Source organism: Protopterus annectens, chromosome 14.part0, assembly GCF_019279795.1.
Source record: "Protopterus annectens isolate FY-2018-M chromosome 14.part0, PAN1.0, whole genome shotgun sequence".
Taxonomy (NCBI): domain Eukaryota; kingdom Metazoa; phylum Chordata; order Ceratodontiformes; family Protopteridae; genus Protopterus; species Protopterus annectens.
This window is the reverse complement of record NC_056748.1, coordinates 777,818,002-777,845,635: the sequence shown is the minus strand read 5'-3', so window position 1 is coordinate 777,845,635 and position 27,634 is coordinate 777,818,002. Positions and strand designations below refer to the sequence as shown.

General features: G+C 41.7%; 1 protein-coding gene across 1 annotated transcript in view; it reads right to left on the bottom strand.

Moving 5' to 3' along the window:
• Nucleotides 1–27,634, bottom strand: part of OGDHL (oxoglutarate dehydrogenase L) — a 2,090,792-nt gene that overhangs the window by 211,258 nt on the left and 1,851,900 nt on the right. The window contains exon 18 of the mRNA XM_044055619.1: nt 2,863–2,935. Coding sequence (XP_043911554.1) covers nt 2,863–2,935 — 73 coding nt within the window. The remainder of the gene's footprint in view (nt 1–2,862; nt 2,936–27,634) is intronic.

Below are 27,634 nucleotides of genomic sequence, written 5' to 3'. Positions count from 1 at the left end.
GAAGAAGAAAAAAGGGAGAGTCTCTCTACATAAAACAGCGACTCCCCCAATAGGAGAGCCTCTAACTTAAACGGTTACTCTGAAAAGGTTGGGAGGAAGAAGAAGAACCCTCTAATTTAAATGGGCTCAAAGAGGAAAGCAAGGCCTGAGGAAGAAAATGACGGCCAAAAACACCCAACAACAAGTAGAAAAAAGGTCATTAGACTAAAAGGGGATAAATACACATTCAAACAAGGCAATTCAACAATAAAACCTTGGAAAGGATAACAATATATGTGAAAAAACTCTAAGTACTCATGATGCTGCAAGCGGCAAACAAGATATGTGTAGCTAACGCTAGTCATGCTGGGATAGGGGTTAGCCTCGAGCCAGTGTAAGCTCTCGAGCTATAGCAAATCAGCTGAGTTGGAGCAGAAGATCGGCTCCGAGCACAAACAGCAAGAAAGAAGGCGAAATGGGACAACATAACATCTAGTGTTTCCCCTAATCTTCACCAGTGATGCTGCTGCTGCAGTGGGTCTAGTGGACCATTCATCTACTGCAAAATAAAAGCATGCCATTGCAGGTGAGTATTTTAGACCCTTTAAATATAGCAAGAGAAAAGTAAGCTCACTAGTACCACTCCCTTCCTTCCCTCACCTGGGTATTCTTTTTCACTCAGATACCTATTCAAATTAGGATAATCAGATGTTGAATGCAAATAGCCCACTCCCTCCACCACTGGACTATCCCGAAAAAAATAACTTCTGGCACAAAGAAAATATCATGTCTAGGAAAGCAGCCCTTGAAATGAAGCCAAGCCAAAATGCAAGGTTAGTATAAAGATATCTCGCATCTCTGTGGAACAATGAATACAGCTACTCACACACAAGTATATGAAGCCCACAGGTTCTTGGTTCAGATGAAATTACAAATAAAAACAATTGCTGCATATCCTTTAAAAGGAATCTATGTGCTGTTCTAAGTTGAAATGTTCAGCATGACCTAATGTAAGTCTCTGCAACACATGAATAAAGAGACATGAGGAACAAGATTGTTGATTATTTTCTTGCAAAGATTTTTTTATTGTAATTTTACAGTTTCTTTGGAGAGAAAAAAAAAACATATCTCCAGAACAGCTCCCTTTTGAAATGTCGGCACTCCAAATGCCAAGTGCCAACACTCAAAAAAAAAAAATGCAGGAGAATAGAGAATGTCAAACATTGTTTTTCTCTTTCAAGTTTCTTTTTTGCAATTCCCACTGTGTGTGTGTGTGTGTGTGTGGGGGGGGGGGGGGGGGCAAGCCCCACCCTCAAAAAACTTACATATACTAACTCAGAGATTGCATTGCCTTGGAGAAAAGGGAATATCCAGAGGAACAACCATCTCGGACTTTGCAAATCTAAGTCTCTGTGTTTTGCGACTTGTTCTAGCAGGTCTCAACATTTCAAGTTGTTATGCTCCAGAAGAGATTTTTTTAAATAGTTAAGTGAAAACGGTCAGACAATAATTTCTATAAATGTTAAATATCCATTTTTCTACAGAAAGCTATAATTATACAGATGTAATATACAGGACTGCAGATGGAAGTCTTCAAATGAAGAAAACCTCTCAAAAACAGGACATCCCTAGCTGTATTTACAGACCTTTAACAGACTCCTAGAAAGCAGATTTGGCTGATGTGTTCAGCTCAACAAACAATTATCTTACCGTTTGCTAAGACATGGGAACTTAAAATTCCTATTTGCAGGGCACAACACAGGGCAATCCTACTTCAGACAGGTAGTGGTTTTAGTGTAAAACTTCTCCATGGTCATTAGGATATCAGTCAAGATTCTGACTGCGCATATTCAGCTGATGAGATACCTTTTGAAGCTCTACATGCAGGACTGCATAAGGAGCACAAATCTAAGGCAGAAGTAGATATCAGAGAAAAAGTAGTGCTCTTAAGTGATTACATCAAGTTCACTAAGAAAATAATGCAAAATTAATGGTTAAAAATGAACCAAAAAATTGAAAAATATATTTAGCGTATGAAAATCTGTCTAAAAATTATAAGAATAAATAAAATGTATAACAAAAGACGCCAACAATTTAGAAAACCTTTTGAAGATCTGTAGGGGACACTAATGCTGAAAATAGCACTTTGAAGTTTATGGAGTAATCTTTGCATAAAATGCTGGCCAACATCAGAAAGTGGTTGACACAATGCACATTCTACCTCTGATATTGATATCTACATTTCTTGTCTCAAAGCATTCTAAAAAATATACTAAAAATAAACAGATTTAAGTTTCAGAAAGAAACAAGTGCATCAAATGAGATTTGGACCCATAACCTTAGCAATACTGTTCCTGTTTATGTTGCTATATGCAGCAGTGGTACAGGTAAAACCTCTGCTTCCCTATGCACGTTCCTTTTTATCCTACAAAAGATACTTTGGTAGTGGCATCACAGCAAACCACAGGGCTATTTAAAATAAAGGTTTGAGGAAATCGTAATTAACTATTATTCAGCTTAAAATCATATTTCCCAATGTTTATATTTGTTTTAGTAGCCAAGCCATGAATTTTCTTGTGCCATCCCTAGAATTCTTTCTACAAAAAACAGGATTATGTTGTCAGAGTAAATTAACACTTTTCTCGTATATTAAGCTTTCTAACAGTATGCAAAGGTGTAAATGCATTACAGTTGTCTGTACCAGAAATAAACAATCTGAGATTTCTCCTGTATGGGTTGCTAAACAAATGCTTATAGCCACTTATAAAACTTAAATGATGTGGACCTTACCTGCAAATGACAGGACTTGAACAACAGCAAAATGATACTTTTTAAATAATGAGTTTGACCTTTAAAACACTGTAAAAGCATTACATAACCTACCTGATACCATTTCATCAAAGGAAGATCTAGCTTCAGGAAGTCTCAGAAGGGACTTTGGAGTAAATATAATTAACTGTGAATAAAAAAATAAAAAAAAAATATCAAAACCCTGTACAGTGCAAAGTTGTTCAGGAACCCACATTCCAAACATCATACTTGTATAAGGTCTAGTGATTATAGTAAAAGGTAGGTAGTGAATAAAGTACATTCTATGCAACCATTTTTATCAAAATTCATTAACTAAAATATCCGAGACTCATAAGTGAACTACTTAACCAGACTATATTTCTCAGGTCAACTATGAAAAGCACACAAGTTGTTTGTCCAGTTACGAAAAGTTACCTACCAAAATAAGACTTAGGATCAAACATATCTGGAGCCATTAGAAACAAGATTCGCAAATCAACAACTTCTGATATTAAAATGGTCAAATCATTATTAAGTTTACAGCTTTAACAAAAAGTTTTACTGGAGCCATTAGAAACAAGATTCGCAAATCAACAACTTCTGATATTAAATTGTTCAAATCATTAATAAGTTTACAGCTTTAACAAAAAGTTTTGGAAACTAAACAGTGTCTACAAACAGTATGGAAATGTTCTCAATTATGAGCTCTGTTTTTATGCAGATGAGTCATTAGTCAGCATTACTCTTTTAGGCCAACATAAACTGATATTACTCAGACTTAGATTTCCTTTGTTAAAAATGTTAATGGTTGTATTTCTTTTTCTTACAATTCACATTTCCTGCTAATCCCGATGTCTTTAAAATGCTAGTCTTTTTGATATTACCAGTGATCTATATTCACATGTTGTAAATTGCAGAATCTTGCACAATTTTATGTATCCTTCGGTTGGTTTAAAAGAAATCCACATAAATCGCTTATTTCAACAAACTACAAACATTTTAACATAACCAATAAGAGTAGCTAGAATGACAATTCAAATAGCTGTTTATTTAATCTTGAAGTGTTAACTATACACCACTTATTAAACTCTTTTCCCTGTGTATACACCCTACTTCACCCTGCCCCTCATGACCTCTTTTTGGTACATTAGCCCTTTTTACACTTACTGTATCATTTTTGACAAAGTACTACAAATGTAAAAAGCAACTACCCTTTATAATGTGTACATTTAAAGGCTAACTAACTCGTTTGACAGTTTACATATTCCAGCAAACAACAGACTTTTGTATAGCAGCTGGCTTCTCAAAAAAAAAAAAAAACTTGCGCTAAGTACTCATAATAATACTAGATTCTCCAAGGGTGCTCCTTGCAGAGGACTCATGACATGGAACTTCTGCAATATGGCATTACATTATTTTTGGCAGTCTTAACTAGTGCCAAAACTGACCACAGTGCCCCAAGTACAAAATGAGCAGCACCACAATATAGCTACCATTTCTTTCAAATCAGCAAAATTCCAATACTCAAGTGCCTGAACAGACATAAATTCCAGTATAAAATGGATGTGCTATTAAGTCCCAGTGACTTGCACAGACCTATTACATGGGCAGAGCGTAACAAAAACAACAAGGGCATGATGCCTAGAGATATTTTCTAAGAGATAACCTTATGCTTAGCACCTAAAATAATTTTACTAGATTACTTTAAGTTATCTTTTACATAAGACCCAAATCTCAAGGCAAAGTCCCAAGCAATGACCAAACAACATATATGGAGGAGTTGAAACACAAGAAAACAGAAGCAATTAATTGTAGGACAGAATTACCTATTGAACAGCACTGACAAAATTATGTCTATCTTATATGCTGCACAGGTAGGACCAAAGCACATACAGTTACACATATGTTTGCAAGGATAAATTTCTAAGGAATACTGAAGGAGCCATAACCCTAAGAAAGTAAGCACAGACTGTTCCAGATAAAGGGTTACTGGATTTCTAGTGTACAGAAATAATGCTCTTTATGATCTAATTCATAAGTCCTTTTCCCCCATACTTTATCTTCCTCTCTGCCCCTCACAAACATAACAAAAGCTGCAAATCTCCAAGAAGACTGTTGGTAGTCTCAGTATGTGAGCTATCTACTGAAACGCTCACTATGTGAGCTGTCTACACATACCTTCAGTAAACAAACAGTCTATGGATACACTCAGCATTTGAAATGTCTACAGATACTCTAAGTATGTCAGCAATCTATGGATACTCTCACTGCATGAACTGTCTCGGGGTGCTGTCACTATGTGAGCTGTCTATGGATACTCTCCTATGTGAGCTGTTTACACATACCCTCAGTATGTGAAATGCATATAAGCTGATGTAAGACATCTGTGGATACTCTCAGTAGGTGAGGTGTGTGTGTGTCTATATTAATACACATATACGTATATCTGTGTGTATGTATATACATATACGTGTGTGTGTGTGTGTGTGTGTATATATATATATATATATATATATATATATATATATATATATATATATACACACACACACACACACACACATACACACACACACACAGTAGGTGAGCTGTCTACAAATTCTTTATCCATACGAACTACCTATGGATCTTCTCAGTAAGTAAGCTGTATGTCAGCTGTCTACAGACACTCTATTATGTGAGCTGTATTTGGGCTGTCTGTAGATACTTTCAGTATGCAAGTCATATGTAAGCTGTCTACAGATGCTGGCAATATAAGAACCATCAACAGATACTCTCAATATGAGAACTGTTTGTAAGCTGTCTATGGATAATCTTAGTATGTGAGCTTATCTACATATATTATCAGCATGTGAAGCTCTCTATAGAGACTCAACTAATGCAAGCTCTCTACAGAGATTTTTGGTATGTGGGTATCTACACGGCCTCTTGACATGCAAGCATCTACAGTGATGCTCAGCATGTGAATGTTGGCAGAGACTCTCAGCATGCGAGTGTTTACAGGTATTGCAATTATGTGCTCTATCTATGGATACTGTCAGTATGTGAGCTCTCCACAGATAATATCAGTATGTAAGCTGTCTCCTGATACTGACAGAATGTGAGCTGTTGACACTCTTATTATGTGATAACTATGTATGTAAGCTGTCCAGAGATGCTCTTAGCACATGATATATAAGCAATCAGTCTATCAATAGTGTCCGTAAGTAAGCGGTCTACATATAATCTCAATATGTGAGCACTCAGCAGAACTCCAAGTCAGTGAGCCAGCAGAACTCCAAGTCAGTGAGCTATTTACTGAAACTCTCAGTATATGTGCTTTCTACTGACACACTCAGTATGTGAGATGTATGTCAACTGTCTTCAGACACTGTCAGCTGCATGTAAGCTGTCCACTGACATAGATACTGTCAATGTGTGAGTGTCTACAAATACATTCAATGTGCGAGTGCCTACAGATACTTTCAATGTGTGAGTGTCTACAGATACACTCAACATGTGAATGTCTACAGATACTTTCAATGTGCGAGTGTTTACAGATATTGTCGGTATGCAAGCAGCCTACAGATACTGTTGGTATGAGAGCTCTCCACTTATACTAGTAGTATGTGAGGGCCTACGGACACCATCAGTATGTGTGATGTACATAAGCCATTGACTGATAATCTCAGTATGTCAGTTGTATTTGAGCTGTCTACAGGTACTCTCAGTATATCAGCTCTCTTCAAACATTCTCACAATGTAAGCTGTCAATGGTCATCCAAGAGTAAAGCAGCCCCCCATCACTGTTTTCTGCAGAAAGTCAAAGCATCACCAAAATAATAATTGTATTTAAATTTAAAAAAATGACAGTGTCCTATGCTAGCTGTATAAAAGTTAATAGCAAGTGCTCACAGACAAAGCATGCAGCTTTGAAATCCTTTTTACACTCCACTCCTACCAGAAAATAAATTGTTTAGACCAAATGATTTAAATTACAGCTTACAGATTCTAAGGACTGTGAACTATTTTTTTAAAATCTCAGAATGACATTTCAGAGAATAACAGGGTCCTTTACATGTGGTTTCAATTGAAAAATAGAAAGAAAAAGCTTAATGCTTTCTGCACTTTGAATGAATGCTGGTTGATTCCAAAATGCTGCCCAGAAAGACAGATTTCCATTTTACAATAAAGGTTTTACATACTACAGTACCATTTTCTGAGTGCTGGAAAAGTTTAGAAATTACTTCAGACATATCACAACACAAAAAAAGATGAAGGGACTTCAAGATAGGGTGTCCAATAAAAGCAGGTTCCACTGAACTAGAACTACTTTACAATGGAAAAATGGTAGAATAATAAAACATGAAAGAGTAAATCTACTAGTAATTTGTGAAAATTAACTTCACCGATATCATTAGCACTCTAGCAACTATCACAGCTAATTAAAAGACATTTCCATGTTCAAGTATAAAAGTTACATACACAGGCAGGGTAGATTTTTGAAGAAATTTATGATAATATTTGGTATGGAAGATGTGAATTCTGTAGTAGGAGCTCAGAGAGAATTTACATATTATTCCCCAAATTATATTTCACAGGAACATGTGGCATTTAATTGAAAGTTTTAATATGCATCCAATAACTATTTCAGATCACATGTCAGTAATGACTACAGTAAAAATGCAAATAAAAATGAGACACTGGCACTTCCTCACCTATCTGTTAAACAGAGTAATTTAAGGAATGGGTAGTGGAAATTATTCAGGACTTGTTAGGGAAGACAGAACTTTCTTTAGAAAACATAGCTAGAGACTAGGATAAAATGAAAGTGGAGTTTAAAAATAGGGTATAAATAAAAGAAAAAGGGATATGGTTAAGAAGTAAAAGAACTATTTGGAGAAAACGACAACGTTTCAAGTACTGCAGAATAGGGGGAATTTCACAGAACAAAAAAGGCACAACTGCAGACTGCTAAAGAGAAAATAAGGGACTACCTCATTAATATGCATGAATTTTGAAAGATTGCTGTTGAGCAACTATTTTTTGATAAAAACTCCACAGCGCAAAAGCTTTTAGCACAATGGCTCAAGCAACAGGAAGTACAATGTACTGTTGCCAAGTTTAGGGAGCCTACAACAAGAAAAATAACCAGAGATCCTTGTACAGGTATTAGAAATATTTCAGAAATTTTACGAATATCTGTATAAAGCAGAGAAATGTTTAAATTAAGAAAAACTACAAATGGAACTGTTTATAGAAGAAATACATATGCGAAGGTTAGAGGCAGATGAGGCCCAATTACTAACAGGACAGCAGATGAGATGAAAATGGTGATGTATAACCAATCTACAGGAAACTCTCCAGGAATAGATGGCATTCTTATGCTTGTGGAAGTTTGGAAGCTATGAGGAAAGAAAGTGATAAAGATCTGGAAGGTTTTAGTTAACAGTTCTTTAAAAGGAGGAGAAGCAGCAACATCTTGGAAGAAAGCTGTGGTGGCTGTAATTCCTAAAGACCCACTGGATCCAATTTCATGCAGGCTAATTTTGATTCTAAACCATGATTATAAAGTGTTTATGTCTACACTAGCTAAAAGAATGGAAAATGTGATGCCAAAATTGATAGATAAGGACCAGTGTGGCTTTGCGGCGGGGAGACAAATATTTGACAACTTTAACAGAACAAAATAACAGCAAAACTCAGTACAGCAGAAGGAAAATCAATAAAGCCAAACTCGCTTAGAAAAGTAATAACTAGAGCAATCTTTAAAACTTTAATATTAGATTGAGTGTTTTCGTTCCACATCAAAACGGAACGTCAACAGCATAAATACCCCACTTTCAAACCCAAATTAAATACACTCATTTCACATTCCATTGGTTAACATATTAATAAAATGATGAATCATTGGCTTAGCAGAACAATTATGATCCACTGGGAAGCAGAATGTAAGTAAATACTAGTGTTGTTAGTGGGTCTTGATACAAAGAAAGCACTTGACAAGAGTAAGCTGGGATTTTATAAGGAAATGGAAGCATTTGCATTCCCTGACAAAGTAATTAGGTTAATTAGGAGGATATATGAAGGATCAGAAATAAAAATTAAAGTGGGGAAGTTCCTCTATATGTTTTGTTTGAAAAGAGAAACCAGGCAGGGGTGTCCTCTTTCCCCTTCATTACTTGCTTTACATTTAGAACCTCTGGCAAAGAAAATAATGGGTTCAGAAATTCAAGGACATAACTGGTATTGGCACTGGTATAGTAATCAAGAAAAGTTAACTTTATTTGCAGAAGACATTATTTTGTAGCTGATTAAACCAGAAAGGGACATTTCAGTGATGTGGAACATTCTGAGAAAGTTTAAAGTATTTTCACGATATGAAATTAATGAAGATAAAACAAAAGGCAATACTTGTAAACTATGTGTACACACATGAATTGGTTCAGCAATACCCATATGCATGGGGACATGACAAAATGAATTACTTGGGAATATGTGTTATAAAGGATTCTGTTATGGTGGCTAAAGACATGTGGGAAACGACTAAAAAGATAATACAAAAACTGAGAAGCTGGAAACTGTTTTACAGACAGCAAGATACAAGCAGTGAAAATGCTTTTAGTCCCTTTAACTTTATACACAGATAAGGCACATTTTTATCAACTAAAGGATAAGTCATGGCTACCAATTAGAGTTGAAAGATTTTATCTGGGAAGGGAAGAGGGCAAAAGTCAAGTGGGATAAGTTGATCCTTCCAAATGAACAACATGGTTTGAGCAGTGGTGGCTGGTAACTTCAAATCAAAGGGGGGCTGCAGGAGATAGCTGAATGGGTGGGGTCAATGGGAAGGGGTGTGGCCAACTAGAAAGGGGAGGAGCTATGCTCAAAACCACAAAAAATAGAAGTTATGTCCTTACCATAACGTTCCATGTGGAGTGTTCATCTCGCCTTTGTTCTTACACCTGGGTTCGGAGCCGATCCTCGGCTCCGTGTCGGCCGCTTGACAAAGCTCTGCATCGAGAAGAAGCTCGAGACTAACCTAACTCCCACAATCCCCCTCTGCCTTTACCTCAGATCTAGTTTGCAAGCAAACCAGCAGAGAACAGAAGAGAGCATAACACTTTCATACCAACAACAAACACGTATTTACATAGTACAACAACTGTTCCAGGCAGAAGCCGGAGAACAAACCAGGCACCTAAATTGGACGTTCTTCCTGAGGGAGGGAGGGTGGGAATGTAAGAACAAAGGCGAGATGAACACTCCACATGGAACGTTATGGTAAGGACATAACTTCTATATGTGAGAGTGTTCAATCTCGCCGTTTGTTCTTACACCTGGGTAGCGTCCCTAGCTCCGTGTTCCTGAGGAACTCAAGGGAGAACGTTCCTGAGCACAGTGGAACCAAAGGTTGCCCTGTCCCTAGAAATCCTATCCACTTTGTAATGAGAAATGAAGGTATGTGGTTTAGACCAAGTAGCAGCCGCACAAATATTGTCTAACGGTAGGCGAGCTGCATGAGCCAGGGATGTAGATACTGATCTTGTAGAGTGCCCTTTGGGCTTGACAGGTAAAGTTTGCTCAGAGGCAGTGTAGACAAAGATAATACAGTCAGTAAGCCATTTAGAAAAGGTTCGTTTTGTGACCGCCATACCCCTCTTGTTGTCTGAAAAGGCTACAAAGAGCTGGTCTGTTTTCCTGTGATCCTTTGTTCTGTCCAAGTAAAATCTGAGTAGTCTATGAACGTCTAACTTGTGTAACATATATTCCAATTTATTGGAGTGATTCTTGAAAAATGTGGGCAATTCAATGGACTGATTAATATTATTAACGGAGCAGACTTTGGGAAGAAAGGATGGATTAGTGCGAACAGAAACTCTGTCAGGGTGAAAAATCAAATAAGGATGTTGAACTGAAAGAGCCTGAAGCTCCGATACCCGCCTGGCCGATGTGATAGCCACCAGAAAAAGGGTCTTCCATGACAAAAACTTCAAAGGACAGGAAGAGGCTGGTTCAAAAGGTGGTAGCATCAGCTGAGACAAAAGAAGGTTCAAGTTCCAAGGTGAAGTAGGAGTTCTAACTGGAGGTCTAATGTGGAAGGATCCTTTTAGAAACGCCTTACAAAGCCTGTGAGCCATAATAGGAGCCCCACTTTCTCCCACATGAAAGTTTGATATGGCAGCTAATTGCACTCTCAAAGTGGCAGGAGAAGCCCCTTGGTGGAACAATTCGGTCAAAAACTCCAAGACCTTATTCAGAGGAGCTACTAAGGGATCCAGTTGTTGTGTAGTTGCCCAATGTACAAAACGCTTCCATTTACTGGTGTAAGTCCTCGTAGTGGATGCTTTATGAGAAGCCACCAGGATATTTTGAACTGCAGGAGATAGAAGATCAGACCTGGCTAAGAAGAGAAGCGGAGCAGCCAAGCTGCTAGTTTGAGGGAGAGAAGCGACGGGTGGAGAGCCCCTGACGAATGGGTCAGTAGATCCGGCTCTGGATCCAGGATCCAGGGTTCCCGCATTTGGTGTTCTAGAAGAAAGGGAAACCATATTTGACGAGGCCAGAATGGGGCAATGAGGATAATTGTCCTTTGCAGGTTGCTGGCTTTCTGCAGAAATTTCGAAATCAGGGGAACAGGAGGAAAAGCGTACAGGAGACCCGGGGGCCAATCGTGAACCAGAGCGTCCCTTGGGACTTCCCCTGGAGGGGGTAATAGGGCAAAATAGCTCCTGCATTTGGCGTTCATTGGAGATGCAAACAGATCGCAGGAAGGCTGGCCCCACTTGCGAAAAATCTCCTTCGCAACTGACTGTTTGAGGGACCACTCTTGAGGTAACAGGATGGCTCTGCTCAACCTGTCCGCTATGACGCTGGATAACCCCCGGGATGTGCGTTGCTATCAGAAAGCGACCCGTGGACTCCGCCCATTGCCAGATTCTCATGGCCTCTCTGCATAGTTGATAAGACTTGGTTCCCCCTTGCTTGTTTCTGTACCAGACTACAGACATGTTGTCCGTCTGGACTGCAACTGTCCCTAGAGGAAGAAGGGGAGCAAAGTGTTGCAACGCTAGGAACACTGCCCTCAACTCCAGAACATTGATATGCAGATTGTATTCCAAATTGGTCCATTCGCCTTGGACTGTCTGTCCCTGAAAGATGCCCCCCCCACCCTATCAGGGAAGCGTCCGTGGTCACTGTTGCTGTTGGAGTGGGTAGCACAAAGGGGCTTCCGTTGGAGAGATTGCAAGTTCGAAGCCACCAAGCCAGGTGCGACTTGCATATGTTTGTGATGTAGATCTCGTGTGTCAGGGGTAGCTTTTGGAACGACCACTGTGCAAACAGAAGCCATTGAAGAACCCTCATATGCAGTCTTCCCAAGGGTATGGCAATGAGAGAAGCTGCCATGAGGCCCAAAACCTTTAGAACCAGTTTCGCTGGGGACTTTCTGGAAGAGAGAAGAAGAGATATATGATTTTGCAGGGATGCTATCCTTTCTGGGGGAAGCCTTAGAATTAAGCACTGCGTATCCAATTCTGCTCCTATGAATGAGATATGCTGTGATGGCTGTAGTAAGGACTTCTCGAAATTTACGGAAATTCCGAGATGAACACAAAGCTGTAGTGTGTAATCCCTGGCCTGAATCAGTTGACGCTCGGTGGTGGCAGAAAGGAGCCAGTCGTCCAGATACGGAAACACCTGGAATCCGAGGCGTCTCAAGTGAGACGCTACCACTGCCATACATTTGGTGAAGACCCTGGGGGCTGAGGTCAGACCAAAGGGCAGGGCTCGAAACTGACAGTGACTGGCTCCCAGCCGGAAGCGCAAGTGATCCCTGGACGCCCTGGCCATTTTGATGTGGTAGTATGCGTCCTTTAGATCTATTGAGCACATCCAGTGGTCCTTCTTTAAGAATGGAAGGATCGATTGAAGCGTGACCATTCGGAACTTTTCTTTCTTGATAAAGGTATTGAGTTTGCTTAGGTCCAGAATTGGCCTCCAGTCCCTTTTCTTTGGAACTAAAAAGAACCTTGAGTAAGTTCCGAATCCTCTTTGGTCCGCTGGGACTGGTTGGATGACTCTTTTTTTCTAGCAGCTTTGAAATTTGTGTAGCTGCAGGGCCTCGCAGATGGGGCGGCACATCTGGAAGTCTTTTCTGTGGAATTGGGACAATAGAAAGGGAATTTTGTAGCCTCTGGTAACAACGCTTTTTACCCAATTGTCTGATGTTAGATTTTGCCAGGCCTGTGGGTACAAAGCTAAGCGACCCCCGACTGCCTCCAGAGCAGGACAGTCGGGCCTCCTCTCAGGAGTGCTGAAAAGGTTTCCCGGGGAGTGTATCCCTGTCACCTTGGTTTTGCGGACCCCCTCTGCCACCAGGGCGACGTCTTCCACCTCTACCCCCTCCTCTGCCTCTGGAGGGGGTATCACCCTGTGTGCCCGGAAAAGAACCCTGGGGTTTTCGAAACCACATCTTTCCACCTCGTTGCCCCTTGGGGTACGGTCTGGATGGGGTGGAAAAACGGACTCCGACAGCAGACAGAGTCTTTCCCTCTTGCTCACACCGGGTAAGGGTCTCCTTTACTTTAGGGCCAAAGAGAGTGGCACCATCAAATGGGGCGTTAGTAAAGGAAGACTTGAAGGCTTCCGCAAATGAACATAAGCGCATCCAGGACTGCCTACGAAGAGCAATCGCTGAAGCTGCTGCCCTACTCGATCCTTCGGCTGCGTATGAGATCAGCCTCATGGATGAGTTAACAATAAAGTAAGGGTGTTGAGATGTGCTGTAACCTTCTCCGAGACAGCAGCATCTGTAGTACCCTGGAGGGTATCTCCCAACTCTTTGACTAGATCCCTCTGTAGTCGTGTAAAGTGGGTCAAATAGTTCAGGGATCGCATAGAAAAAGCCGCTGAACTAAAAATGCGCTTCCCATATCTGTCCATAGTCCTAGAATCTCTATTAGGCGGATGGACAGATGAGGAAGATTCCGACATCTCCTTTTTCGTGGCTGCTGCCACCACCATAGCGTCCACTGGCACTTCCTTTGTCAGATAAGCCTTATCTTGGGGGGCAGTAATAAATTTGTTAGGCTTCCTAGGGACGGGCTCCACCGTGTCAGGTATCTCCCACGCCCTTCGAGCAATCAGCTCCATTAACTCATCGAAGGGCGGAGTGACCCAGGAGGAGGAAGGGCAAGCACCGAATGCCTTCAGCAAGACTGACTCATCCTCAGAAGGGGGAAGGGATTGCCAATCACCTCTCTGCTTTAGGATCTCCAGGATGTCAGAAAAGGAGACATCCTCCGAGGGTGACTTTGGGGACCCTTCTGACTCATCTAAGTCAGTGTCCGATGTCAATGATTCTTGTGGAGAATCTAAGTGTCTCCTCTTACACAATCTTTTCCTCGGAACTTCCTCGGGGGGGCATCCGAAGAAGCCTCCGAGGAAGAGGGGGCACCCTCTAGGGGTGGCTGAGACACTGGTGCTCGACGCTTGGACGTAGCCGTGGGTGCAGAGAAGGATAACGGCCCTTTATGGGAAGGAGAAGCTGTACCTGCTGAAGTGGTTGTCTGAACAGACAACACCTTCCTCATGAGTTCGAAAGCCCCCGGGTCCCGAGTCGAGGTATCCCCCGGTTCCGAAGAAGTCGGAGGAATCCCCGAGACAGGTACCGAAGGCATCGAACCTGAGGACGGAGCAGAGTCGATCCGAGCCGAGGCCCCGAGAGGGAGCGTCGGAACGGAAACATCGGTCCGACTCTCAGTCCCGGAACCCAGGATGGATCTTCGGCTCCGAGACTCCAGTACTGGATCCGACGGAGTTGAGGTGAACGGTACCGACCGAGAAAGAGACGGCTCTGGAATCGAGGGCTCCACAATCAGCAGGTCAGCCTCTCCCGGCTCCGAAGACTGAATAGGCCTCGGAGGAGGAACAGGTGGAGATAAAGGAAGGCCTTCGAGTCTCGACACCAGCTGGGAGGAGACCGAGATGAGCTTGGACAAGGCCGTATTCTCCATCAATTTCTGCACCACGCGGTCCACATCGGTGTCGGAGAGGGGCCTGGAAGAACGCGTCGAAGGAATCGAAGACGGAGCCGACCTCAAAAGTGCAGGAGGAGGCTCGGTAACTGACAACAGTTCAACACTCGGCCCCGAAGTCTGTGGAACCGGTGATCGAACTTTGAATGAAGAGCTCGGAGCCGATGACTTGGGCTCCGACGTCTTCGATTCATTCGAGGATTTAGATGCCTGGTCTGATGCATCCAGAGCCTCTTGAAAAGTAGGTTTTAGAAGACCCCTATCCATAAGTTTCCTGCGCCTATCTGTCATGACCCTTCCACTGAATGAATGACAGATAGAGCAGTCTTCCTGCAGATGGAGAGGGCCAAGACAGTAGACGCAGGAACTATGATTGTCTGTGACAGACATCTTCTGTCCACATTGGCAACGTTTAAAGCCAGACTTAGCTTTTTCTGACATGGTAATAAATCCAGAAAACAGTGTACAATCCTGTAATTAATGTCAAATCCAGAGAATAAGTCAAAGCCAGTAATAGTCAAATCCTGAAACCTAAGTCAAATCCAGTTAAGGGTGGGGTAGGCCCCGAGGGAACTCAAAAGTATATAAAGTATATAAAACTTATATACGGACCCAAGAAACCCTCGATACACTACTCACACATACAAACACTCAATCTGAAATATTTGAATACAAAAAACTAATGAAAGAATTATAAGAAATAATCAATCTTAGCTTTCAGGTGGTCCGAGCTCATCAAAATGATGCGATCTTTGCAGCGGCAAACTAGATCTGGGGTAAAGGCAGAGGGGGATTGTGGGAGTTAGGTTGGTCTCGAGCTTCTTCCCATTGCAGAGCTTTGTCAAGCGGCCGACACGGAGCCGCGGATCGGCTCCGAACCCAGGTGTAAGAACAAACGGCGAGAATGAACACTCTCACATCTAACTTTAATTAAATATGCTGCCCTGGGTGCCAAACCCTCATTATGAGAGTCCAATCAAGACAAATGAAGTGTAAAAGAATAAAAATATTTCAATGCATTGGCTGCATGACAGCTTACTTAATATCTACATGGAAACAAACAGGTTGTGAGGCATGAAAAAATAAATTACTTTTTAAATACATTACTGGAATGCTCGTCAAAATCAAGTATAAGAAAAGCAAGCAGCACTCAACTCAAACCGCTTCTCCTTGCACTGCAGTTCTAATTATAATTTATATTCAGCTTTATTAAAGTACCAAGTAACATGCTGAAAATAGCAATCTCCGTGATGCCCCCACTTGTAAAAATGTTTCTTATCCAAAAAAGGCCTGTTGCCTGGCAAGTATATCTACTTGTTTCATGGGGAAACATGATCAAAGTAAAAATGAAAAGCAAACAAGAAACAAGCTCAAGATACATTGCTTAAAGGATTACTGTACAGATTATGGACCACACATGATTGGCATTCTGTTTAGTTTACGGGTAAAGCCTGCAGAGATGACTGGAAGTCTCCAACAAGTGTAATGAACTTCTTAAAATAATGTAATCCTGTCCTTTATTACACTTACTATCATATGCATTTCAATACTCAAGGCTTATACATTATCTAGTTAAGTATTCTGTGCATGACAACAGAAAGGCTTCAATGTTGGCAATTCTTTAACAGTATGCTTATTAAAGCTTACTTGCATGTTATGATCTTAGACAAGCTTACCTGATGGTCATTAAAACATTGCTACTTAAAACACAGAGCAACAGGCACTTTGAGTAATAAGCATAAATCAACAGTACAAAAATATGCCAAAAACCGGACCATTCTGCAAAATCAAGAACAGATGAAAAGTCACTTTAGTACTTGTGTCTACCTTGGATAGGGGGATACCCTGCACATTTACACTGCATAACTGCTCCTTGCCTTGCTTGGACACATCCAGAGTCACTACATGGGGGAGTGGGGTGCAACAAGTATGTCACAATTTGAAATGTCTCTGGCTGACGGTGATGGCCCTGACACATTTGTCATACCTCTCACCCTCAGAGCAAGAAATCTGGGCAAAGCCATATATAGAAGTGGGACAAAGGCCCAAAAATAAGGACAATTTTTAAATATTGCTCTTATAAACTTAGAAAGATAATAGAATAGTAGGTCTTGCATTAGTATGAATTTTCTGAAGGCTATGAAATCTGAAACTCAAATTTCTGTCATTATTTTCCAACTTCAGTCTTTAATAATTTACCATTAATTTGCCAAAAAAAAACACAATTTTATGAAAAATGGACCACAAATGTGATGCAAAAATATAAAATAGCCACACAATACAGCTGGGAACCTGTCAAAGAAGGGATTATTATAGTTATTTTTTAATTGTAAACCCTCCATGTTTTCTTCCCCTAATAATCCCTCTGCAAAATAGCAATTTTGGAAGAGCAACATTTTGAGCCAAATTCGGGGTCAGTTGAGAGGTTTGGCTATGCCTAATTCTATAAAGCAATTTATTTGCATGTACCTCTCAACCTGTTAATGCAATAAATCTGGACAAGGCCAAATATATTGGGGGAACATATAACAGTACTAAAAATTGCTCTTGTATAAACTGACAGTTGACAGAATAACAGGTCTTACTTTAGCATGCATTTTTCTGAAGGTTATGAAGTCTGAAACTCAGTGTGTCATTATTTAGTGACTTAATTCCTAAATGATCTTACAGAAAACCACAAATTTTATGAAGAACAAACCAAAAATAAGAAGCAAAAATCTATTCATTCTGTGAAAATCTGGACAGTTGGGAGGTATAGTTCAGCTGGGGCTGTCTTTGAGTTTGCCGCCCTTCCCCCTCACAAAATCATGGTCGAATGGAGCCCTTCCCCCTGCAGCCATTCCAATGATACATTACTTAGCTATTTCACTCCATTTACCATAAACACTAATGTGCATACTCCTTTACTTATATGATGATTTGGATTTCATTTGAAAGTTTTATTTTGCATTTTACAGCACAAACACTAAGATATCTGCTAAACAACAATGCAGTCTCACAATGAAAACAGGCTTAGCATTAAAAACTTCTCTGCCCTTGAAACTCACATTCAATGAAACAGGATTGAAACCCACATTCAAAGAAAATACATTTTGCCAGTGGCAGACAAAGATTAACTTTGGGCTGTTTTCAAATCATAGGCCCCTAGCACATGAAACATACATGTGCTCTTTGATACACCGTCCTGATTGTACTAAATTATATTCCTTGTACAATACAGTACAGTTGTTGGATGGCATTTTAAATTTACTGTTTTGAACATTTTTCCAGTAAACAATGAAACAAAATGCATGCACCAATGACAAAACTACCCAATTCAGAACATTTCCATCATAAAAGTCTACTCAACCTTCTACAGTCCACCAGTATCAGTAAATATGCACAATCTCTGAAGTAGTAAAAGTCATCTAAATAATTTCACATTAAAGAAATCTGTAACAATGAAGAGGTTGCTGCTAGCAAACAACTGTATATGTCATTGTTTATTCATCTACAAATAAAGTGTCTGTTGCTCTTGAGGAATAAATTGACTATGTTGCATACATTAAAATAAATAAGCTAATAATATCGCAATAGGGACTGTATGGCAAACTGATAACAGGTTCATAGTTACTACTCTAGGTATCTTTGCCAAAAAGGACTGCAGCATCCACCCACTTTACAGTATCAGCAGTGCATCTATCTACTGTGGGAGTAGAACCCACAGCCTTCTGCATCAAAAGCAAGTACACTACCTGCTGTGCTATTAACAATGCAAGCAGACACTGAATAAGCAGCACTAAAGTTTTGTTCCCCTGCAGCTCTCAGCTCCTTGTAAAATCTACTCAACACGCAGTTGTATCTCTGAACTTTGCAGCACAAGAAATCTGGAAAAAGACGAAATTTATTTGGGGGGGGGGGGCAAAAGCCCAAAAAAACAGGGACACATTTTAAACATTGCTTGTATAATGTTGGAAAGTTGCTAGAATAAAATGCTGTGTTACCACCATACATTTCACTGCCACGTCTTTAACCCAGGGGACCCTGTGCAAAACAGTCAAAGAAACATACCACTATACCAAATCAGCTGTTTTGTGAAAGACAGGAAGACAAACTTAAATGGCTACCATTTAGTGAATTCACTTCTCACCATAGCTGTCAACCTCTTGGCACAAAACACCTGAACAAAGCCAATAATGGGGGGGAATACAGCCCCCAAACATATTCAGTGAATTCAATTCTCACTATAGCTCTCAACCTCTTAGCAAAAAACATGTGGACAAAGCCAGTAATAGAGGGGAATACAGCCCCCAAACATTCAATGAATTCAGTTCTCACCATAGATAACTCTCAACTTTAGCACAAAATACATGGACAAAGCTAATAATGGGGGAATACAGTCCCAAAAATAGGGACAAATTTCAAATATCCATGTTATAAACTTAGACAACTGCTAGAACAGTTTTGTGTTACCATGTACTTTCTGAAGAATATGAAGTCTGAAATTCAAATGCCTGTTATTTTTAAACATTTAACCAGAAAACTAGTCTGACTTGGAACAAAAGACAATTTTCAGCAGAGCAGGGAGAAATGCCAGACACATCTTTGTAAGATGGGAGGGCATGCAGACACCACAGAGAAGGCACCCCAGCCAAGAATCAAACTAGAGAACCTGCAGCTGTTAGGCAGCAATGCTACCAGTGCACCACTGCACTAAAGACTTTTCAAGGAAAACTGTAGATACACCACAGATTTTATGAGGAACAGAACAAATAGGAGGCAAAAATATGCAAATTTTTTTAGAAATGGTGGTGGATAGGGAATTCAGGTCCTTGACACCTACATCCAAGGTACAGGGTTCAAGCTTGAGTATCTCGACCCACCACCATTTGTTCTCTCTAGCTACCAGTATATAGTAACTGGGGCATTTCACACACACACACACACACACACACACACACACACCACACACCCTTTGTCCAGCAGATGTCCTAGTTATGAAGCCTTCACCTACCTGTTCACTCCAGCCAGCGACCACTGTTTCACGAATGCAGTAATCCACAAATGAAGCCAAGCCTGTGCAATCAACATCCTGTGAGAGCAGCAGCAGCTCACCCCTCATTGGTTCTGCCTGCAGCCAAAGCAGTCCAGAGCTCCTCTTCTGTGTGGTGATGACCGCACAGATTCTTGGGTATCTCACATCAATGATTGCTGGGTACCTCTTTGTCTCTATCTGGACTGCTGATAAAGGCAGTCTGAGTTCTGCTAATGCCTCTGTGCATGCGCAGAGGAGTCGGGACTTGTGACTTTTTTTTTTCATTTTTGTTTTCCAGTTTTAAATATTTTTCTTTTGTAATTTCTAGGTGGGAGGGCTGCAGTCCGGCAGCCCGATAGCATGAGCTGCCCCTGGGTTTGAGATTACCTGATTTGAAGGGATATTTTAGAGCTACACAGTCAAGGCTCCCATACATAGCACAAGCAGAAAGTTGTAATTCAAAGTGCCAAGGGATGATAATGAAACAGGGTGAAGCTCAAGAAATAAGGAGAAATGGACTTCCAAGATGGTTGCACACTGATCAACAGCATAACTTCAGCTCTCAGTGTAAAAACAGAAATTGAGAAAAAGGAGTGCCACTGAAATGTTTTTGGTTTTTTTTGTGGGGGGGGGGGGTAAAATTCAATTACTGGCTAGTAAATACACTGCCTGGAGGCCAGCAAAGAAGACATTTTGGAGGACAGGGGAGAAAAGGTCCAGCGTTACAGTGAATCGCAAAACAATGAAAGTGGTACAATTTATACATAGACAATATGATGAGATATGTAAGGAATACAGACTATATTGATAACATACATAGATTTAACGGAACATTAACATACATAAAGTCTACCAGTGATGTTAGTGTACAGACATAGAAAGTAATTACTACAGAACATTTGGTGTAAATTATCTGAAAAATTATCAGAAATATTACATGAGAGTGCACTTCCAAATTCATAAAGGATATAAGTTTGAGCTAGAGTATATAATAGGGTGAGGGAGGAATTAAAGGAGGAAGATATGATGAACCTTAGGTATGCTGAATTTAGAGTAAAAAATAAATCAAATGTATTCAGAGATGATTAAAATAAATGAAGCATTCAAGGAATATATCAATTCAAGCAATAAAAGGATGAAAAAATAGAAGTTGCTTTAACTACATGAACTGATAAAACTGCAGATCTCGGAGGATGACAAAAGGAAAAAAGCTGGTGCAATATTACGTTTCTCAAGAGCAACTGTTTAAAAACATAGGGGCTTTAGAAGACAGCGCGCACAGAGAAAGCCTGCAATTTTCTGCTGTACCAAAGAAACTGGAACAGACCATATTATTTTTATGAAAGCACAGATAAGCAACTAGACTGGTGTTCCACAGCAGAATTTGTAACTGAATGAGCACAGAGTATAGGCTCCAAACTATAAGAAAGCAGCCAAGACCTGTACTAGTAAAAATCCAATCGCACTAGCAGAAAACGTTGATACAATTGTGGCTGAACAGCAAAGTATTACAAATTGGAGACAGTAGAGTGTATGTAGAAAATGATTATTCGCAGTACACCAGGCAGAAGAGAAGCAAATTTATCCCAGCAATCAGGGAATGCTGAGAGGCAGATGTGAGATTCAGTTTGATGTATCCACATTTATTCAAATTGTTTTTTTTTTCCCATGGAGGATCATTTATTTTTGACACAGAACAAGCGAAGGAGAAAATAAAAAAAGTTTATCCAACAAAAAGTGAATCTGCAAGCAAAGGGGTACTCTGCTTCTCATTCTACTGATGGTAAGGTTCGTAGACAGACTTTGCCAGTAAAACCTTTTCCAATGTTCCAAAGGAAAATGCTTGAGATACAGAAAAAAGCAAAGGAGTTGGCTAGGAGAATCAGTACTACTGTGGACTTAAACCAGAGTTTGATATTGGGAGATGAAGATGAACAGAAGACCAACAACTTTGAAATTAGTGAATAAATGGAAGACTATAAAGCATCTTATCATGTTTGCGAAATATTGTTTTGCAAGAAAAAGTGGCTATAAAACACCATTCCAGACTTTTGTTGACTTTATTAAACTTGTGGGTGGAATGCATATACCTCACCTTAATTTATTACTGTTCAGAAGGACACTTAGGGGGAAACTGTAAGTAAAAACAATTGAACTCCTAATGACGAATAATGCAACCAGCCACCCCAGACAAGGAAAATGGACCAACTCCGACAACAGGAACCACAAGAATCTCAATATACACTGTAACCACTTTTATTAAAAACAATTATTGCTCTTACTAGTATTTGTATAAAAAAAGAAGTTATGTACTCACCATAACGTTCCATGAATGTAGTCCATCTCGCCGAACATTATTAAGTGTGGGTTCGGAGCTGAGGATCGGCTCCGACTCGGCCGCTTAGAAAGCCTGAAAACTTCTGATTGGCTCGTGGCTAATAGGTATCCCATGATGCATGCGCACATTCCCCAGATCTTGTTTGCTACTAGTCTATCAAGATAAGACAGGAAAAAGAACAAATGTCCTAAAGAATAAACTGTAATAAAAAGCGCCCTTGTGGTAAAAACCATTGTAGAAAAGGAAAAACTGTATCCAGATCCTCTAGGAAGGGGGCTGGTGGGTGGGTTCGTAATAATGTTCCGCGAGATGGACTACATACATGGAACATTATGGTGAGTACATAACTTCTTTATGTTATGTAGTCCTATCACACCTCCATTATTACGTGTGGGACAGTGTCCCTAGCATCTTGAATGGGTGGCTCATTGGAAGATACTCCTGAGTACCATGGAACCAAATGAAGCTCTACTCCTAGAGGTTAAATCCAATGTATAATGGGAAATGAAGGTATGAGGGGTAGCCCATATTGCTGCTGCACATATTTTATCAATAGGTGTCCTGGCTTGGAAAGCAGCAGAAGTAGAGAAGGACCTGGTGGAATGCGCTTTGACTTTAAAGGGTAACTCATTTCCCTGAGAACTGTAAATAAAGGAAATACAACTAGAGATCCAGTTAGAAAGTGTAACCTTGGAAAGTGGCAAGCCCATTCTCGCCTCAGCAAAGGAAATAAGCAGCTGTTCTGATTTTCTAAATTCTTTGGTCCGGTGGATATAGAAACGTAGTTGCCTGTGCATATCCAATTGGTGGAATGTATACTCTGCTTTATTGCAATGATTAGGGAAGAACACTGGCAATTCAATTGTTTGATTTACGTGAAATTGAGAACAGACTTTAGGAATAAAAGAAGGGTTGGTCCGGAGAGAGACCCTATCTTTGTGAAAAATTAAATATGGAGGTTTAACAGACAGAGCCTGTAATTCAGAAACTCGCTTGGCTGAGGTTATTGCTACCAGAAAAAGTCTTCCAAGACAGAAATTTCAACTGACAACTATGGGCTGGTTCAAAGGGTGGCAGAGTAAGTCTAGACAGAACTAGATTCAGGTCCCAAGGAGGAACGGGGTCTTGCACAGGAGGTCTTAACATCATGGAACCCTTAAGAAAGGATTTGCACAGTTTGTGAGACATAAGACTGGAATTATCAGTCCCCACATGAAAATTAGATATTGCTGCTAGTTGAACTCGGAGTGTAGCAGCCGCTGAACCTTGGTGAAAGAGTTCTGAAAGAAACTCTAGAACAATAGTAATGGGAGCTGTAAATGGATCAACTTCTCTATTGTGTGCCCATATAGAAAATCTCTTCCATTTACTATGATACAATTTTCTGGTCGAAGGCTTGTGAGAAGAGGTAATAATATGAGTTACAGCTGAAGACAAATCATGAAGCCTGACTAGTGACGGAACTGGAGCAGCCATGCTGTCAGTTTGAGAGTGTGGAGGCTGGGGTGAAGAGAACCTGATGTGTGTCACGAGGTGTGGCACTGGGTCCAGAGTCCATGGGTAGTCTAACAGGTGAGGCCCGAGAAAAAGGGAACCAAATCTGACGAGGCCAGTAAGGAGTGATGAGGATCATCTTGCTTCCAAAAAGCACTGCTTTCTGTATGACCTTGGGGATGAGTGGAAGAGGAGGAAACGCATAAAGGAGTCCCGGGGGCCAATTGTGGACTAGTGCATCTCTTGGAGACACTCCCGGAGGGGGGATGAGAGAGAAAAAGGTGCTGCATTTGGTGTTGATGGGACTGGCAAAGAGGTCACAGCAGAGTTGTCCCCACTTGTGGAAGATCATACTGGCTATTTTCTGGTTCAAGGACCATTCGTGAAGTAACGATATTTCCCTGCTTAGCTTGTCCGCTATCACGTTGGAAGTCCCCGAGATGTGTGTTGCAATGAGAAAGCGTTGGGAAGAAATCGCCCAATTCCAAACTCGCAGGGCCTCTCGACATAAGGGGTATGATCTGGTCCCCCTTGTTTGTTTAGATACCAGACCACCGACATGTTGTCGGTCTGGATAGCTATCGTCCCTAGAGGGAGAAAGTCGTGAAGTACTTGCAACGCTAGAAGCACCGCTCTCATCTCTAGGACACTAATATGCAGATGGGTCTCCTGCTCTTGCCATGTGCCTTGGACAGTCCTGCCAAGATAATGCCCCCCACCCTATCTGAGAGGCATCCATGGTCAAAGTGGCAATGGGTTGGTGCGGTACAAAGGGAGTCCCTGTGGTAAGATGACCTGGTTGTATCCACCAGCATAGGTCCTTTTTGCAAGAATCTGTAATCAGAATCTGATGATGTAGAGGCAAATGCTGAAACGACCACTGGGATGACAGGAGCCACTGGAGTATTCTCATATGTAGTCTTGCTAAAGGTACCAAGGTTATGGTTGACTCCATAGTTCTGAGAAGCTGCAACACCACCTTCACTTTGACTCTTCGAAGGGGAAGTATCCCGTAAATTTGCTGCACAAGATTCTGTCTGTAGGTAGTCTGGCTGTCATATCGACTGTGTCTATGTTTGCTCCTATAAAAGTTATAGACTGAGTGGGCAAAATAGAGGATTTTTCCCAGTTTATCGAGATTCCCAACTGGGAACAGAGCTTGATTGTGGAATCTCTCGATTAAACTAGATGATGCCTGGTGGTGGCGGCCAGAAGCCAATCGTCCAGGTATGGAAAGACTTGGATTCCCTGATGCTGCAAATGAGCTGTGACTACTGCCATGCACTTGGTGAACACTCGGGGGGCTGTGGTGAGACCAAAGGGCAGTGCCCGAAACTGGTAATGATTGGCTCCCAGCCGGAAGCGTAGGTAGCTCCTTGATGCTTTGTCCATCATTGTGTGGTAGTAGGCATCCTGGAGATCTATTGAGCACATCCAGCTCTCTCTCCCTAACAAAGGGAGTATGGATTGTAGTGACCATTCGGAACCTGGACTTCTTTACATGCTCGTTTAACCTGCTGAGGTCTAGGATGGGTCTCCAATCCCCTGTTCTTTTTGGAACTAAAAAGAACCTGGAGTATGTTCCGAATCCTGTCTGGTCTGTTGGGACCTTTTGGATGACTCTTTTTAATAGCAGCTTTTCTATCTCTATAGCCGCTTGATCCCTGTGATTGGGTGGTACATCTGGGATCCTTTTGGAAGGGCATGGTGGAAGGGAAAAGGGTACAGAGTAACTTCTGGTGATAATGTCTTGTACCCACTTGTCTTGAGTGAGATTTAGCCAGGCTTCTGGGTACAAGGACAGGCGACCCCTGACCGGCTCCAGAGAAGCACAGTCTGGTTCCACATCAGGAACGCTGATAGGGACTGTCACGAAAGGAATCGCGACTTCCCTGATTTTGTGGGTCTCCCTTGCCTCTAGGGCGACGTCTACCATTATTTCCTCCTCCCCTGCCTCTGAAAGAGGAATCACCTTGTGTGTCCTGGAAAGGTCTCTGTGATTTCTTGAACCACATTTTACCGCTCTTCTGACCTTTAGGGTAAGGTCTAGAAGGAATGGTAAAACGGACTCCCACGGCAGAGAGAGTCTTTCCTTCCTGCTCACACCTGGTGAGGGTATCTTTCACCTTGGGTCCAAAAAGAGAGGATCCGTCCACAGGAGCATTGGTGAATATAGACTTGAAAGGTTCAGCAAAGTTGCATAGACGCATCTAGGAATGTCTCCTTAATGAGACTCCTGAACCCGCTGCCCTACTTGCACCATCAGCTGCATATGAGATCAGACGCATGGAGGAGTTAACAATAGATGTGAGGGTAGCCAACTGAGCCGACACTGTAGATGGGACTGCTTCAGTAGAGGTACCCTGAGGAGCATCTCCTAACTCCTTTAGGAGATCTCTCTGAAGTCTCGTAAAAGGTGATAGATAGTTCAGCGATCGGAGTGTAAAAGCCACTGAAGAGAAGATACGCTTCCCGTACCTATCCATCGTTCAGGATTTCTTATTAGGTGGATGGGTAGAAGAAGAAATCTCTGCTAGCTCCTTCTTAGTGGCCACAGCCACCACCATGGCATCAACAGGTAAACCCTTGGATAAAAACTCTTTGTCTTTAGGGGCGGAGAGAAATTTATTCGGCCTCCTGGGGACCGGTTCCACGGCATCAGGAGTCTGCCATGGTTTTTGACTCACAAGATCCAGTAATTCATCAAATGGAGGAAACACCCATGAAGCTGAGGGTTGAGACCCAAAAGCCTTCAGGGTACACTGACTCCTCATTGGAAGGGGTAACGGTGGGCCAGCCACCTCTCTGCCTGAGGATCTCCAAAATGTCTGCAAAGGACACATCTTCTGAGGACGACTTAGCGGACTCCTCCGACTCATTGAGGTCAGTGTCAGATGTGACAGACTCATCAGGGGAGTCTACATGCTTCCTCTTAAATGATCTCTTCCGAAGGGGCTCCTCAGTGGGGTCTTCAGGGGAGGTCTCGAAAGATCGGGGACCACCCAAATGGGGATCCTGAGGCAGTGAGAGTCTCTACCATCCTGGGGGGAGAGGATGCTGAGACCGTAGTCTGCGCTTGAGGGAGTATAGCATCAGTACTTCTAAATGGTACGGATGAACTATCCAACATGCTCCTCATCTTCATGAAGACTGATTCCTCCGGCTCCGAATGACACCTCGGCTCCGAGGAGAGCATAGGTGCCAATGACTTCAAAGGAATCGGCTCCGAGAATAATGTAGGGTCCGAGCTCACTCGGGCTGACGCACCAAGAGGAAGACTGGGCACAGAAGAGGGTCAGTTCCAAGTGTCCCCCTCGGGTCCGACCGAAGAGCTTCGGACCCTAGACACTTCGGATGGCGCCGACAGTGTCGGAGCAGAGCTCGGCTCCAAGACAACCACCCGGGGTGCTGGAGCCGAGGACACCACTATAGTCGGTATCGACAGCATCGGCTCCAAAGGCCCAATCTGGGTTGGAGGAGGAAAAAGAGCAGGATCAGTAACAGGAGTCGGCTCCGAGACAGAAATGGGCGGAGCCGATAGAACTTTTGGAAAGTCCGATGACTTAAGGACTCTGAACACCACTCTCTTGATGTCTTCTTCAGAAAAGCTCCTGGAGGATCTGGAGGACACTGTGGGAGACCTCGCTCTCTGCAATATAGGTGATTTTAGAGTAGGGGAGACCGGTGGAATGTCTGTAGACCGGTTCCGAAGAGGACTGCTAGTGATCGGCACTGAAGCACTTGGTGCCGATACTACAATGTCCATGTCCAGAATCTCTATTGGCTCCGAGGACAGTGGAGCCAAAGAGACAGAAGCCATCTCCAATTTAGGTAACTTCTGTGGAGGTTCAGAGACAGAAGTTGAGACTGGAGAAGGCCTTTTTTAAGTCTTGCCCTTATCTTTACTAGAAGACTGCGACCTAGCAGAGGAAGACGAACTGGCTAGGTCTTCCTCGAAGGAAGGTTTTAACATGCATTTCAGACTCAGCTTAGTCTTCCATT